We start from the raw sequence: 15,738 nt of genomic DNA on the forward strand, positions 1-15,738 counted from the left end.
TAGAAAAGCACAGCAGTCCTTTCTCTTATTCGGAGACGCATGTACCCTGCCTGCTCTCCTTAAGCAGCTGTGCCTATGTGCAGACTATAGAGCCACGCGGTAGCGCTGTAGGTGTTCCACGGTCACGGCGTTGCTCTGCCGAAATCTGCGAGGGTTGCACACAGACCCAGCAGGGATGTCCTGCCCGGTACTGCTTTGCACTTTACAGGTGGAGGTGACTTGTGATGTCTGGTTGCCATAGCTGGGGCTCCCTGTTCCGCCACTGCTTGGCACCAACATCTGCATTTCCTTGCACATTTCTCAAGTTACCTGCCTCTCAAAGGCTCCTACTAAAGACAGACTGGGTAGCAGTCAATGTACAGGCCTCGTTGCACGTTTGCTGGTAGCATAAGCTCCCCTCTGCTCTCCCCTCATAGCCTGTTTAGCAACGCTGAGAGGTTTGTTAGTGCTCCCCGTACCATAAGCATCCTCTTGCGTGCAGTACCCCTCGGACTACATACCCCATAATGCTCTTTACCATCCTGTCCTTCATTACTTAAGCTCTCACAGCACCCCCTTGCGGTTTGTTGTTTACATCATGGTTTATACCATGGAATAAATTATTCAAGGTCAGAAGGTGGACAGAAGGTGGAGCAGAACTCAATACAACATTTCTTAAGAAAAACAGGTCTAGAGGAATGTTAGGAGTACATCTGGAAACATGTTGCTTTCCAGTTCTGAGATATACCTGTATGCTTTAGCCATCTGTGATTGTTCAGAAAGAAGCTCTGTCCTGCCCACCCTGTACAGAATCAAGCTCCAAGAGTTAGGACACATGAAGAGGATGGAGGCTTTTCACTAAAGCCAGCTTTAAATAGTAGCTCTGAGCACTAAGCTCTCTCTCAAATTTTTGTCCTTCCGTGATGTCATTGGCATGTTAGTTTTTTGAAACGGTGCTATCAGGGATATACTTCTGTGGAATATGTACATAAATACATAAAAAACATTTGTTGCATTGTGGTAAACTCATTAAAACCCCAATGCTCAGCAGAGTGTTCCAGTATAGCATCTAGCACAGCATGTGTAAATAGGAGCTGTTCCCCCAAAATCATGTTGTTGTGAATGTCTTGCCTAATGAAATCCACAATTTTAATGCTATTGTTGACCTGCTTAAGAATATGTGTTAGTGAATGACCATATTTGGGCATTCCATCAGTAGCTTCACACCCGATACAAAGTAGCATTTTAGCAGGGGATTCCTGTGAATTTTGATGACCTCTTAGCTGAGTGGGACAGAGCTTCGGTTGTCTGTACTTCGTTTTGTTCTTGCTGTGGGAGCGCATCTGTTGGCATCTACACTATTCCCTGTTCATTCAAAAATACTGAAGCACACCTTCATCCATAGCCATCCTCTTCCTCACTCTTTATGACTAATGTACAGAAACCCTTTCTTGATGTTGTTTGTTTGACCCAAATGATGTATATTGTTAAACTGCTATTGGATCGATTCTCCGCCTCACAGTGTCAATACATGCTATGTCCCCTATGTATAAAGCCACTGTTAAAATGTCCTTTTCCCCTTTTCAGATAAATAGTATAAGTACATATAAAAGTGTTAAAGATATTTAAAAGATATGTCAAATATCATGGTAAGAATAAATGTGACTATAGATAGAGTGCTATAGAATGAATGTATGAAGTGAGTATCAATATATAAATATAATATTCTTACAATTATATATCATAGTTTAAAGAAAAAATCTTTATTTCTGTGTCTTCTTTATGAAGCTGTATTTGCGAGTGTAAAGATCTAGTGTCCCTCTTTCTGGTTCAGAGTGTCTTTTTGTCTTTTCTCTCCATCTCTCTGTTTTGTGGAAGGCAACTGCTCACTCCTCATTGTTTGCAGAATATAGTTAGACAGATGGTCGAACATAAGTTTGTTTTTTTTTCCTCCTCGCAAACATACATTTTAAGTCAGATCACTTGTCTTTGGGCTTAGTTCTGAGTACATTTCATCTGGGATTGCCTTGAGAGAGGTTAGTCAGGTAAGGGTGTTTGGTCAGAAGACAGATCACGTCGGACACTGTCCATTCTTGGGAGAAGCTCATTCAACAGTCACAGCCAAGCTTGACTATAGGACTGCGCTAGTATGACAGTAAATTTCAAAGCGCTGCATCACTGCTCTCTGCCCAGTGCCACACATTGTTTCTAAATGTACATCTTCAGCTGCAATTTTTTGGGGTTTTGCAGGCCTCATGATTCGTTCATTTTAATGAACCCACTGGCAGGGTGTAGGGTTTAGGGGGTGGGAAGGGATGAGTACTGCCATTGTGGCCTTTGATGAGACCATGCTGTTTTTGTATGGCTGGTGGCAGCGGTAGCATGGACAACATGTTGAGCCAGAAATCACAGTCCTCGTAAATAAAGTTTGCTGTCCCGAGCTAGAATCCTTCAGTGGGTCACAGAAGGAGTATGCAGTCACTGCTGTGCAGAGAAGAGGCGGTTTTTAAAGTTGATTCTATGAACCTGTGGATGATGGATCAAGGGGCAAAGATTGCCTCCTCTCTGCCTTGCGTTACATGTAACTTTTGGGAACATGTTGTCCCAGCTGAAACGACCAGAACAAGCCCTGCTGTATTCAACTGATGCTTTATCCCCAGTTCTTTATTTTAAAATCATTTTTTGTTTGTCAGAGGGCAAAAAAAGAACAGACATATCTGTCCTTTACAAAATGACACTGTTTTTGAATTGGAATGATGACAGAAACTTAAGTTTAACAGCTACTGCAGAGATGGTGCTGGTTTCATTATCATATCCACACAGTAACCTCTTCCAGTAAGATGAGAATAACCCTAAACATGAGTGATAAACATACATTTTCTTAAAGCATTGTACATGATCTGCTTTAAAGGGATCTGTGTAGATAAGTTAATTTAACCAGTGCTAGCACTAGCAATCCATCCCATGTACACATGTATGTATGTGGTTTGCGTTAGTGCTCAGTGTTGCTGTGACCCTGTTTTAGGTTGTATTGCTGAGAAACATTTGGTGCCCCTAGAGTCACAGCAGAGTAAAGCTATTCCCATCAGTCTGACTACTGCTGTCAGAGACGGTGGCAGGACACGCTCATGCTCACTGGTGAACTGAATGGATGGAAAATAAACCATTTGTCTGAGGAGCTGCTGTTTTTGTCGAGGTAATTTGCCATACACTGTAGCTACGTGGTTAGTGTAAGAAACTGCTCAGTGCAGCGGTCTAACCATGGCAGGTCCGCAGTACAGTATTCACTGCAGTAGGCAGGTTCATCTGGGTGCGAGCTGTGCTCATAGGAGGCAGGAACTCTTAGTGCTCTGTCTGCAGTGGGGTAAATAGATGGATGGAGGAAAGATGGAGGGCTACTGTCTCCCAGCTATCACAGTGCAGTGGGACTGTACCAGATCACGCAGCCTGACTTTTGTCATGGCTGGTAGAGAGGTATCTTGGCAAGTGGATTTGGCTACTGAGCATCAGTATTTGCTCTCTGCCGGTCCCTCCCTCTTCTTGCATTAACTGACGGGATTTTGTAAGTGAGTGAGTCATGTATTTGCTTGTTGCTGTAGATCATTTGCGTCTTAGGAATTACTTGGGCTACTTACCGTCCAGATGGCCTGCAGTGCTTGTATTGGATTTGGCTGATGTGTCTCCAATCTGGTTGTCTGCAGCAAATACTGCCTGCACACTCCTTCAGTGTTCAGGGAAGTACAGTTTAAAGTTTGACTCAACAGTTGGACCACAATGTTTACTTAATCATGCTGATGTAAATACTAATGAAAATTAAATTCAGGCTCTATTCCCTATATCAAAGATGAGGAACACCCATTTAAAGAAGGCCTGAAATATTAAAATAAGATATTTAAAAAGCAATAGAGCTACAGGTTTAGAGATGCTTGTGCCAAGAAAATGGCAACGGTAGCAAAAGAACCAACGTGACGGATATTGCCGTGCTTTGTATATCTATTCTATCATTTCAGCGCTGCTTAAAAAAGGGTGTTCCTCTGTTCTGATTCCATAAGGTCATGATTTGATTTTTGCCTGTATACACAGGGAAGATTATGAATCGGACTGGGTCTTGTGTTTTTGTCAGTTTTGTTCTGTGTAGTCAGTGGAGGTGGATTTCCTCTCTCTGTATAAGGTGGCTGTTGTTTGCAGTGTGGTGGGAGGAGTGTAGTACCCCTTCCTGTTCTGTCTCCACCCCCCCCCCCTCTGGACACAGGGCTCATGAAGGAAGTCTCTTCCTGATGTCTCTGTCTTCTCTTTTCTATGAATCCCCCTACCCCTCTGAATGCGTAACACAAGTCAAATGGTTTTAATTCTTGGCTTGGCTTTGGATCCAAGTCAAATATTCTGTATCAGGAGGGCTTTTATGTAGCTGTCCCAAAAAAGATTTTTTTTAGTTGTATCTCTTGGAGTGAAGACATTATCACAACGGGCAGTTAGAGCTTGATCTGAAGCACATCACAGGGTACCAAGTGCATTTGGACCCTGCAGAGAAATTTTACAGATGCTTGCTTTCGGAGTCAGGCTGTTACTATGACACATGTACAAATGCACAACTGTCTCATCTGATTGGCCCCCAAATGGGAGTTTCAATTGGCACCTCCTGCTGAGTGCTCCCATTGGCATATCCACCTGTAAACATCTCTAAATATGCGCACACAAACGAAATGCCTATTAAACCAACACATATCATTTCTATAGAGATACTACCCCTGAAGTACTTTTTAAAATGAAAAGGAAGTTTAAAACATGTTTATCCTGCTTTCCATAGCTATTTATAGTGAATAGTCAAAAGGCAAATATTCTGGACAGTGGTGGTGCTCATTGAGTTAATGTAGGCTTGTGCAGACAGATCATCCCTCACCCTCTCTCTCTGACTCCACACACACTCTCCTCTTGCTCTCCATTCTCCATGTTGTACAGTTGAGTCATTTGCAGATCTCTGTGTGGCTAACCTATGCAATCCTAGTGCTTACTTTTAGACACCACAGTGCTGTATTCAGTAGAGGTCTAGCCTTGCCGGTAGAGTTTTACTTGTGTTGCTGTGAAAAACTAATGTACCCAGTGTGTTTTGGAAAAAAAAAAACATTTATGCTCATTCTGATCACAAGAAATCTGGACAGAAAATATTCTGCAGCAAACGCCCATTCCTGTGTTGGAGCAATGATGTATAATTCAATGTGTACCTTCTATTTTTATGAAATGACAAAAAAGAATAAAAAAAGAAAGGGGGGCGTTAAATAAACATGTAAATGTGAATGTAACACAAGTCTTGCTTGGCTTTTTGTTGATTCATTATAGGTGCAGTCATTTTCTTTCTGGAGTGAAGCATCACATTGCTTTGAGATCCTAATGCAAACAATCAGTGATTTTACTGAAATGCTGCTTATATTGGTTTGGCAATGAGGTGCTTTCTCATGGCTAATTTCTACATGTGTGGTGGGAAAACACACACACACACACACACACACACACACACACACACACACACTCACACACACACACACATTGAGAGCCGCAGCTAGATACAGATGCTCCAATTATCTGAGCATCTTGGCACAGACATGCGCTAGTCAATCTCAGACTGTCTCCTTCCTGATTGCACATTCTTTTGACTCTTCAGCATCAGATTGCTGGAGATTACGGCTCCTCTCTCATTACTGTGCCAGCTTCTTGCAGATGTGCGAATGACATCCCAGAAAACTGTCTCCAGCTAAGTGTTAGTGAGCAGGCCAGGCCTCACCCCCTATGTCCCTGGCTGCTCTCGCAGCTGAGGCAGTGGCACATATTTCCGCTTACACTCACAGACCCCTTACATTCCCAGAGCTCATTCACCTACCCCCAAAGGTCTAGCCACAGTCAGTAACCCATAAAGAAACCTCAACAGCCCCCATATTTCCATAGCTCACATACTGACCCACAGAGTTTATTCTGACTGTTACGCCTCTCTGAATGCATCAGTTCCCAGAACTCACTTGCTGGCCCTAACATATCCTCACTGGCTCGCTGTCTGATCCACACTCAAGAGCTCTCTCACTCACCCCACTGATGCACATTTCTTAACTCTCATTCCTGCAGAGCTGTCACTGACCTGCTAAGTTTCCAATGCTCACTCACTGACCCCCAGAGCTTACAAACTGACCCCCCCCCCCCCCCCCCCCTCAAGTCACATCATGTGGCTGATGCCTGACTGCCAAAAAGCACAGACCCCGTGACTCTAGAGCTCACACTCGCTGACCTCTCAGGACCAGAGTTCCCTCACACTCACTGGTTCTCCCAGGTCTTTCACACTCTGGCTGACTCTGTTTGGCCCTGTCCTAGCGGGCTGCTACTAACCCTCTCCACCTGGAGCTGCTGGCTAACTTCTGCTCTCTGCACGGTGCAGGTAAGGCTGCCTCTGTCTCTCCCCGATCTCTGCCTGTCTGTCGGTCTCTCTGTCCCTCTCAGACTCTGCCAGGATGTGGTTGTGCCCTCTCAGTCTTCCTTGTTTCCACACGGTCTGCACCCCTCAAATGAAGACCTTCTCTACCTCGCCCCGCTTTTTACTGCTTAGCTTCAGAAATTCCCACTGGTGGATCTCAAATGTCCAATACTCACATTCAGATCTGTGTGACTATGATTACAAAACAAACACACCGGCACATACGTGTTTGATTTGTTAACTTTACTGCACATCTGCCAGTACTGATGAAGAAAAGCAGGTGAAAGGGAGAGAAAGTGGAATTTCTAGGTAAATGTGATATGATGTTTACCTTGGAAAAATGCTGCTGGAGCTGTGTTTGTGGAAACAAGGTTACTTGTTTGTGGTCTTTGTATGTGTGGTTAGTAGTTGTCTGTGCAGTAAATCGTTCCGTGCGTAGTCAGTACACTGGTTGCTACATGTGCAGTTTGTGCGCTAGACTCTTACAGTCGGCTGCTTTTTGGTGTGGGCGCTGCTGTTTGAATTTTTCTTTTCACATATTTGGAGTTTTGAAATGCTTTGGAAAAACTGCTGCATTTTAAGGTGTTGGAGTTCTGTAGTCCTCCCTCAAACCCAACGGCAGCAGTGTTCAGGGCTAAAAAGCTTGTATTAGATCAACTCCATGATAGTCTTCCATGTGGATTCATGTAAGTCACCAGTGTGTGGATGTTAGGTGTGTTTCCAGGCTGGCAACAAAGTAAAGGAGGAATTCTGACTCCCTCGCCTCTCTCTCCAGCAGATGTGCAGAGGGAGACCAACGGCTACAGTGTGCTGTGGGAGAGGAGTGAGGCCGAGTTCCCGGGAGCTGGCGGTAGCACGGCCCCAGGCTGCGTACACTCCAGCGATGAGGAGGGGAAAGAGGAGGAAGAGCGAGGAGGAGGGACCAGCGACGAGGAGCGAGGGGCCTTAGACTGCAGCGGCTCCAGACCCCTGCTGCAGGATTCGGAGGAGGAGGAGGAGCAGCAGCAGCAGCAGCAGCAGGGCCAGATGGCTGGGCAGGAGCCGCATCAACAGCCTTCTCATCAGCCCTATCACCTGCCCCTCGTCCACCCGCAACCTGCCCAGATCCTGGCCCCTCCCCTGGCGTGCTCCTCCTCCTCGGAGCCCTCCAGGGAGCCAGAGCTCGTCCCGGACGTATTCTCCAAAGCCCCCTTTCGGATCGGCCGGGAAGAGGCGGACGACGTGTTCGCCAACGCACCCTTCCTACGCCCTCCTGTCCCAGCCCAGCAGCAGCCCGACATCTTCCTTCAGGCCCCGTTTGGGAAGAAGGAGTCGGTCGGAGGTCTTCACCAAGCCCCCCCGCCCAGAATGCAGCACCCTCTCCTCACCGCTGCTCGCCCGGCAGCCCCCGAGCAGGCCTTCCTGGGTCAGGTGGCCACGCGGCCCTTCCGCCCGCAGGCCCTGGCCAAATACTCCCGGCACTTCGAGGCCCCCCTGCCCCAGCAGCCGGTGGCAGCCCACCGCGTGGTGTCCAACGTCAGCAGGCAGGCCGCCGTGGGCTCTGTCCCCGTCGGGCCCCTGCACTCCTGGACCTCGGAAGTGAGCGCCGTCGATCCCTTCGTCTCTGCGCCCTTCCACCTCAAGGGCCCACAGGAGAAGCCTTGAAGCTGAGGGACGACGTTTCATCACGGCAGACCTCTGCCTCCTCCCTTTCTCCCCCCCCCCCTGCAGGGCAGTGCCGGGCAGCTGGCCGTGGAGCTTGTCCCATCAGTCACAGAGTGCGTTACACGAACGCATCCTGTCATCGGTATCTGGGCTGGACTGTAGGACTGTATGGCCATCCTCAACCTATGAATTCACACATCCTCTAATTTATAAACGGCTGAAGTCAAGTAAATTAACCCCAGAAATCGTATCAGAAACCGAAGCCCTGCAGCCCACATCAGCCTCGGTCACCAGGATGTCGGTCGCCGTTGCATCCTGCGGTGTCAAACTCCAGCCCTCCACGCACAGGCATGGCCTTCTCGTTTTCGTTCTGCCTACCTCATTCCACCGTTTCTCTGTCTGAGCTAATGCGATGTTCAATTAGTCTGCTTTTGCTCCGGCTCTTAGGCCAGTAAGGGCTCAGCCAGGCTATTCCATGCTGTACTGCCGTTTCTCTGCAGCATGCGAAATTGTGCAACACCGCCATTCTTTTGTGTGAAACAGAGTGTGAACAGTGACCAGGAGGAGGTTCCCATGTTCCTTGAGGAATGGAGTTTGACACCCGCGTATGACTCAAACAGGGAGGAAGTTTAATCCAAAATCATTCCACCTATAGTTCTATTTCCCTTGTGGGTCCAGTCATAAAGAAGACCCTGAGTTGACACTCATTTGTGCAGTACAATCTGTGAACATCTGATGTTTAAGGAGGTGAGGCAGGCATTGTCATCAGCAACACTACCCCTCCTTATTTGCGTTTTCTTGCAGTTTTACAAACATGACTTCCCATTATGTTGAGTGTCAGATCCCACTTGGAAAGTTCTGCTGATGTTTCCTGGAATGTCTCTTGAACTTGTTTGAACATGTGTCTGTAAACTGTTTGGTTTTGACAATATTTTAATGCCTTGCTAATGGTTTACTTATATTTTACACCGTGTTGGTTAAATGCACATACCTGACTAACATTCATCAAATGCTGGATAGTGTTGCATATACACATCAAACCGTAGTAGTTTATGCAAGGTGGAGACTTAACAATTTGAGTTTGGCACAGATTTCCTTGCAAACGAAGGATGACATTCAACTCAAACAATCTGATGATAGTGTTTGCCCCGTCCCAGTTGCCCCCCCCCCCCCCATGAGTGTTTAAGTCAATACCAGTGGCACAGGGAGGGATAAGTATGGGGGGAAGGACCTCAGAGATCTCATGACTCAACAATCATACGGTATTGTGTGCCTAGACTTACTGTGTACCAGCCCGGTATTGTAAAGTCTGCACCTCAAATTATTTGTGGTGTTGGCCACTCTTTTAGGTGTAAGCTTGAACAGGCTGTCCAGGAGTGGCAGATGAAATGGTAGGCAGCCTTTACTCCATAATGAGGTAAATTCCAGCATCAGTGGTTACTTTTCAATCAGAAACAGATTTACGCCTGGTACACTTGGTGAGGTGCCTTCTGATCCAAATGATGACTTGAATTTACACAAGTAGGAGCTAGACCAAATGCCAGCAGACCCCACAGGCCTTGAGGAACAGTCACTCAGCACTCGTTTTACGTTACCAAACACCTTCCCTTCCAGCACATTCACTCCATGTCATTCCTGTGCGGAGCCTTGCCGGGTCTGCACAAACCAGTCTCGCACTACACTTCTTGTCTGGCCTCCTTGGCACTTTCCCCACTGCAAAAGAATTCATGCTGTGACGACATTTTCCTGTGCATCACAGGGTCCTCACGCACTTTGCGAATGTCCGATGCCCCCATTTCCCTCAACACACTACAAGGTGGCAGTGAGCACACTGAGGGAGCTCCTGGTTGCTGGACCCAATACAGAAGGTCTCTGTGCTGTACAGGGGCAGTGTAAAAACAAGGGATTGTTTTGAATGTCTTGGTTTGCAGTGGGACTGAAGGCCCCTTTGCACGCCTTTGACATCGTCTCCTGATCTTTTTTTGTTTCTCTGCAAATTGATTTGCACACAGCATCGATGAAGACACCGTGCTACAACAGATGATATGCGTTCAAGTGTGTTACAATCACATGACACAGTAGCGTGTGATGAAAGTGTTTACCCCAGTTTGTAAGTTTGTGTTTTTAAGTTTGTTAACTTGTATTCAAAATTGTATATCGTTACACTTAATGTTTTATTTCTGTATGTTTGTGTAAAACCAGGCTCTGTTGAATAGGAAGAGGGTGATGGTTGAAAATTTCACAACCGGTCTCCTCTGCTGAAATCTGAAGGCACTCATCTCAAAATACTTGAGTAATCCAAAGCACTTGTTAAATACTGTCATGACAAGCTGTGTACCATCAAATAAGAAAAATAAATGAATGCAAACAAACATTAAGACAAATCACTCTCTTCTTTACAGCATTTTTTATGTTTGCTGATATTCGTTGCAGCGTTTCTACCACATGCTGATGTGAGATATCTAAGGATATTTCATTTTGCTATGCTTGATTTTAGAAATCATATGTTGTATTTAAAGTAATAGAATATACTCGAGAATACACAAAATAACACATTTAGTGTCACAAATCGCCATTTTTAGGGAAAATTCATACAATTCTATGATTGTTGTTTTCCAGAAGGAAACAGGAAAATGTGCAGGAGGAAAAGTTCCGCCCTTGACAGTTAGGGGGGGCAGTAGAATTTTCGCTTCCGCCCCGCAATGAAAGCCGGCACGTCACGGCATGTAAGCTTTCCCCTCACAAACATGGCGTCCTACAGTCGTCTCGGACGTTTGTTTACTTGTTCTGCTGCAAAGTCAGGACCGTAAGTGCTTTTCTGGCGTGCTCAGTGCATGTAGCTAGTAAAATTAGTTGTTTTATTGTGACGAATGTTTCATTAACGTTTAATGACGAGTAGGTAAATGTTCAGCTATGTAGGTTTCATAACCCTGTCAGCTGGGCTCCTGTGTAGCTGTTTAGCCAGCTAGCCATGTGTAGTTATAGGTATCTGTTTGAGATTTAGTTAGCTAGATGGATGGCAACTACGACTTGATTGTAGCCTACGAATATGTTTACGCTTTCGGCACGTGTAGATGTGACGCTTTTAATGTGGTCTCGGGCAATTAAAGTGACCTAGCTAGCAAACGTTAGCTACCTAGCAAACTACGTCATCTGACCTTGCCTTTATAAAACTGTTAGCTAGCTCGCTGGCGGCTCTAGAATTGGCGAAGATTTTGAAATCCTAATTAAGGGATTGCATGCCTACTTTGTCACATGTCGGCGATGTTGTTGTTGGCTACCTTGCTAGACAGCTAACGCAAGCAGTCCAGCTAACAACGCGGTTGGAATGGCTAGGTGCTTACTATCGAGTTGGGAACGGTAGGCACCTAGCAGTTGAAGTATGATTTTATTTGAATTTGTTTGCCAGCAATATCTTGTCATTGTTTCATTCAGCTTTGGGTAGCTAGTCATTCTCTAGTATATTCTTGCATTTGGTCGATTGCCATGTGCAACATGTGACTAAGTAAAATGTTCGCTTGATGTCGCCAGAACTTGGAATGAAATGTCCAAGAAAGGGGTTGTAGCCTACCGGTATCAAACTCAGAACCTTCATACGCATTGCCAGAAATTTTCAGGGTTTTGTAGAGAATAATCAAGTAGGCCTGTGTTCTCTCAATGTTTTGAACACGTTAATAGAGCTTTAAGAGCTTTGAACTTATCGTTGATATGGAAAGTTTATCGTAAGTTTAACCTTAATGACCCAATTCAGAATTAAAGTTTCTTCTCACATTATTTGTAGCCTTGTTCACCCATCTATACGCGGGTATCAGGGAGCAGGACTGCACTGGGCTCCACTTAATACAGTCCACAATAAGAGATGGACTCCGTTGCCCACCTCGCACATTCCAGGTAAGTGCAGAAATACTGCAATGTCTTCATCCACATTCCAGCTACACAGGTAACATAACTTTTCAATGATGGTATAAGCTGAGTAGCTGTCAGTTTGTTTTAGAAGGCTGGATTATACTTTGTTTTGTCTTTGCTCTACAGTACGGAACATGTTCATTCAGACCCAAGATACCCCAAACCCCAATAGCTTGAAGTTTCTGCCTGGTCGTGTGGTTTTGGAAGCTGGAACAATGGACTTTGCAGCACCTCGAGATGCATATTGCTCTCCCCTGGCCAGGTACATAGAGATGTGCAGTGTTCAGGTCTTAACTTCCTCATTTAAAAAAAAAAAAATTAAGAGATGAGTTGCACACTCCAGATTTAGTGTAATCTTTATGGTTCCAGCACCATTTTTTTTCAGCTGCTCACTGACTTTGTCTCTTGTTTAACATAACATGACATAGGTCTGATGACCTCATTAATCGTAAAATGAAGTTGTATCTAAAAGGCAGTTGCCATATTTGTTCCAATAAAAGTTAACTCCCAATATTAGTCCTTTCTTCTGCTGTGAGCTAGAACTCTGGGAATACCTTGGAGGACTTGTAAAGTAATATAGCATTTAATCATTGTCTTCCTGAAGAAGATATACTGGAGAGTATTAGCGTGCATCACGTCACGCTGGTAGACTTTTTGGCCGTAACAAATGCACCCCTTTTCTCTTTCCTTTCAGACAGCTCTTCAGAATAGATGGAGTCAAGAGCGTCTTTTTCGGCCCAGACTTTATCACCATCACCAAGGTAACAGAATAGAGGAGTGCACAAGCAAGAGAAAAGACAGTTACCACCCAGTGAGCTGTCCACGATAGCAAAGATCCCTAAAGAGAAATGAGTGGCAGTCATAAACAGATAGGGAGGAAAAATGAATCCTGGCTTTCTACTTTCGAGCTGTGTTTTTGTTTCTCTGTAGGCAGATGTAGATCTGGAGTGGAAAGTGATCAAGCCTGACGTCTTTGCTGCCATCATGGACTTCTTCACCTCAGGGCTTCCTGTCGTCAATGAAGAGGATACTCCTAGTGCAGACACAGGTGCCAGTCACTTTCTGCAGCTGGGCTGCTTGCTCTGAATCCCCGTGGACAGATATTACACAGAGGCTGTATTATCCAGGCATCTCTTACATGATGAAAAGAAAAAGGCCTTTGTTCAATAATCTTGCCTGAGTTGCTGATGTTGACCTGCTATCCTTTTCTTTGCAGCCCCATCAGAGGATGATGATGAGGTGGTTACCATGATCAAAGAGCTCCTGGATACCCGCATCAGGTACAGTGCACTGGTTCCACTGACAACGGCCCTTTAAGGTCGTCCACTTGTGTTTGGTCTCGATGTATCCGTAGCGTTTGTGCAGCTCTCCCTCAAGGCCTGCATGTCTGTCTGCAGGCCCACAGTGCAGGAAGATGGGGGTGACGTGCTCTACAGAGGCTTTGAAGATGGCATTGTGAAGCTGAAGCTGCAGGGCTCCTGCACTAGCTGCCCTAGCTCCATTGTCACCCTGAAGAATGGCATTCAGAACATGCTGCAGTTCTATGTCCCGGAGGTGGAAGGCGTGGAGCAGGTGTGAACCATAACGCACACACAACACACAGGTGCCCTGACACTGATATATGCACACATTTAAGATTTCTGAGGTTGTGTTTATATACCCTTTTTCCCTGAACATAACACATTGGGAAAACAGTGGAAAAGAAGGAGGCGCATTTTTGAATATGGCATACAAGGACACCTGCACAACCATATTCCCTGTCAGTGTCTCTCTATGTAGCAATCCATGTGAAACAGAGGGTCAGCTTCAGGGTGGGATTCTCTCATGAACACACATACACCTAGATACACTGTATACATAGACATGTCTACACACACACAAATACACAGACGCACAAACATACTACTCAAAACTTACCCTCCACCTGAACCATGTTTGTATTATTACAGGTGAAGGAGGATGTGGAGAGCGTGGAGCAGGAGGCAAAGGCTTGAGCATCATGGAAACCTTTCAAAGTTCTACAGCCCCAGACATTCCGCTCATCCCTGTAGTTACCAGCGATTCCCCCAGTTACATGCATAGCATGAAAGTGTGTTACAGAATGAAGAACAGCACGATGCTTTGAGAGAAGACTACAGTTTTGAGGCTATTGTTTAAATGAAAACCCCAAGTAATGCTAAATCCTAGCACTCAGTGGTAACACCAAGCCGATGTCAGTTTCAGCATGGCATGGGATTGGTGGATAGGAGGTGCCCTTAAGATGTTCATCTGTGGTGTTGACCAGCTTGTTCTGTATCCTGTGTTACAATTGCCCATGACAGCTGGCAGAAGGACTGACATTTTTTTCATTGTCAGGGATGGGTTTGTGGAAAGGTAGAAGATCTTAAGATTATTTATTGGTTGTCATAATTTGTTTTCCCCTAAGAGCAACAGACATGTACTCCTCATGCACTCCTCCCAGTGCAATAGACAGGTGTTTGAAAATAGCAATTTTGGGATTTTAACAAAAAGACACCTACTCCGCACTTGTTTGTGTATAGTGTATATAGAATAAGTGAAGAGCTTTAATTTAAAGTGCATCTGCTGTTGAACACATACAAATGCCTTGCCTCTGAGACTTACATGTAAGGCATACTGAAACATCATTGTTTTGTCACTGGAAATGAATGTTGAAGTGTGGTTTGATCCCAGAGGAAGTAAACGCACAAAAAAGCAAATGTATGCAATGCCCGCCCAGTTTCCTCAATCCTTTTCAGTTTCTCTCCTTGTAGAATGTTTTATTTTGCTCATGTTACATCCATAATCATCACAAATGATCTGCTTCCATTTAGTAAGTATTATTTTTTGGCTATAGTGAACTTGCTGTCTGGTTTATATATCCTGAGTAATAAAGGGGCTTTTTGTTTGATATGTTGTGTAAAATGTAGGAAACATTACCATAACTTAGAACAATCCATCCAAATTGCAGTTAGCCCAAAGCCTTGGGGCAGGAGTTGGCTCTGGGCTGCGCTCTGACAGGTAATGTTTTATACATAATTACAAAACATCAAATGAGACTCTCCCTGGTGTGTCCGCTGTAATGAGTAATTGCAATTACAACATTTGCAGTATTGTCAACTTACAGTATCTCAGCGTGATCAGGCATTATGTCCAGACCATTTAAAACTTTTTAAGACTGATATTGTATAGATATATACTGGTTTGAAGTGCAAATATATGAATACATTAATTGTATAAACATAAAATATATTTTACTGCTGTAACAGATATGTAATAAAAATGCAAACATATTGTTAAAACACCTCTTCTCCTTAAATGATATTTGTAAGGGCCCAACTCTTAAAATTTGACACAGTCCTCAGATAAAATGACAGGTGCTGAGACAACACACAACTGCTGGAACTGGGACATTACTGTGTAATCTTTGAATTTGCCATTAGTTTTGATTAAGTGAAATCGAAACAATATAAATGAGAGTAATGACAAAATATCAGTCGCAAAGCAGTCACATAATCTTTCATTCTCGGCCATTATTTCATTGTGTACATTTTTTTTGTCATCATTTAGCTTTATGGTGAGGAAGACATTGCTGAGTTGCCCTCAATTTAGCACAAAATGTCTTTGTTGTTTTTGTGTATCTTTTTTAACAAATGCTGATAGATTATATGCATCCAGCTCTTTAAACCCTCTTGACAGTCTCACGCCCTGTTCTTTGCTGTCCGTAACCTCCTCTGCTGAGTATTCAATTGTGT

General features: G+C 44.7%; 2 protein-coding genes across 8 annotated transcripts in view; both read left to right on the top strand.

Annotated features, from left to right (window-relative positions):
* LOC118776716 (AP2-associated protein kinase 1-like) overlaps positions 1-10,443 on the top strand; it is a 50,477-nt gene extending 40,034 nt beyond the window's left edge. For 5 of the 7 annotated variants that reach the window (XM_036527229.1, XM_036527232.1, XM_036527231.1 and 2 more), the window contains one exon: positions 7,212-10,443. In XM_036527229.1, the coding sequence (XP_036383122.1) occupies positions 7,212-8,080 (869 nt within the window). In that variant the 3' untranslated portion in view covers positions 8,081-10,443. The remainder of the gene's footprint in view (positions 1-7,211) is intronic. The other 2 variants (XM_036527230.1, XM_036527234.1) reach the window with 1 other exon arrangement.
* Positions 10,444-10,812: 369 nt separating this feature from the next.
* nfu1 (NFU1 iron-sulfur cluster scaffold homolog (S. cerevisiae)) lies at positions 10,813-15,387 on the top strand. Its single transcript, XM_036527051.1, has 8 exons — positions 10,813-10,886; positions 11,862-11,971; positions 12,113-12,248; positions 12,681-12,747; positions 12,917-13,034; positions 13,203-13,266; positions 13,384-13,558; positions 13,936-15,387. Exons 1-8 carry the CDS (start codon positions 10,828-10,830, stop codon positions 13,978-13,980), a joined length of 774 nt encoding a protein of 257 aa, XP_036382944.1. The 5' UTR covers positions 10,813-10,827; the 3' UTR covers positions 13,981-15,387.
* Positions 15,388-15,738: the final 351 nt, after the last annotated feature.

This window comes from Megalops cyprinoides, chromosome 4 (assembly GCF_013368585.1).
Source record: "Megalops cyprinoides isolate fMegCyp1 chromosome 4, fMegCyp1.pri, whole genome shotgun sequence".
NCBI lineage: Eukaryota > Metazoa > Chordata > Actinopteri > Elopiformes > Megalopidae > Megalops > Megalops cyprinoides.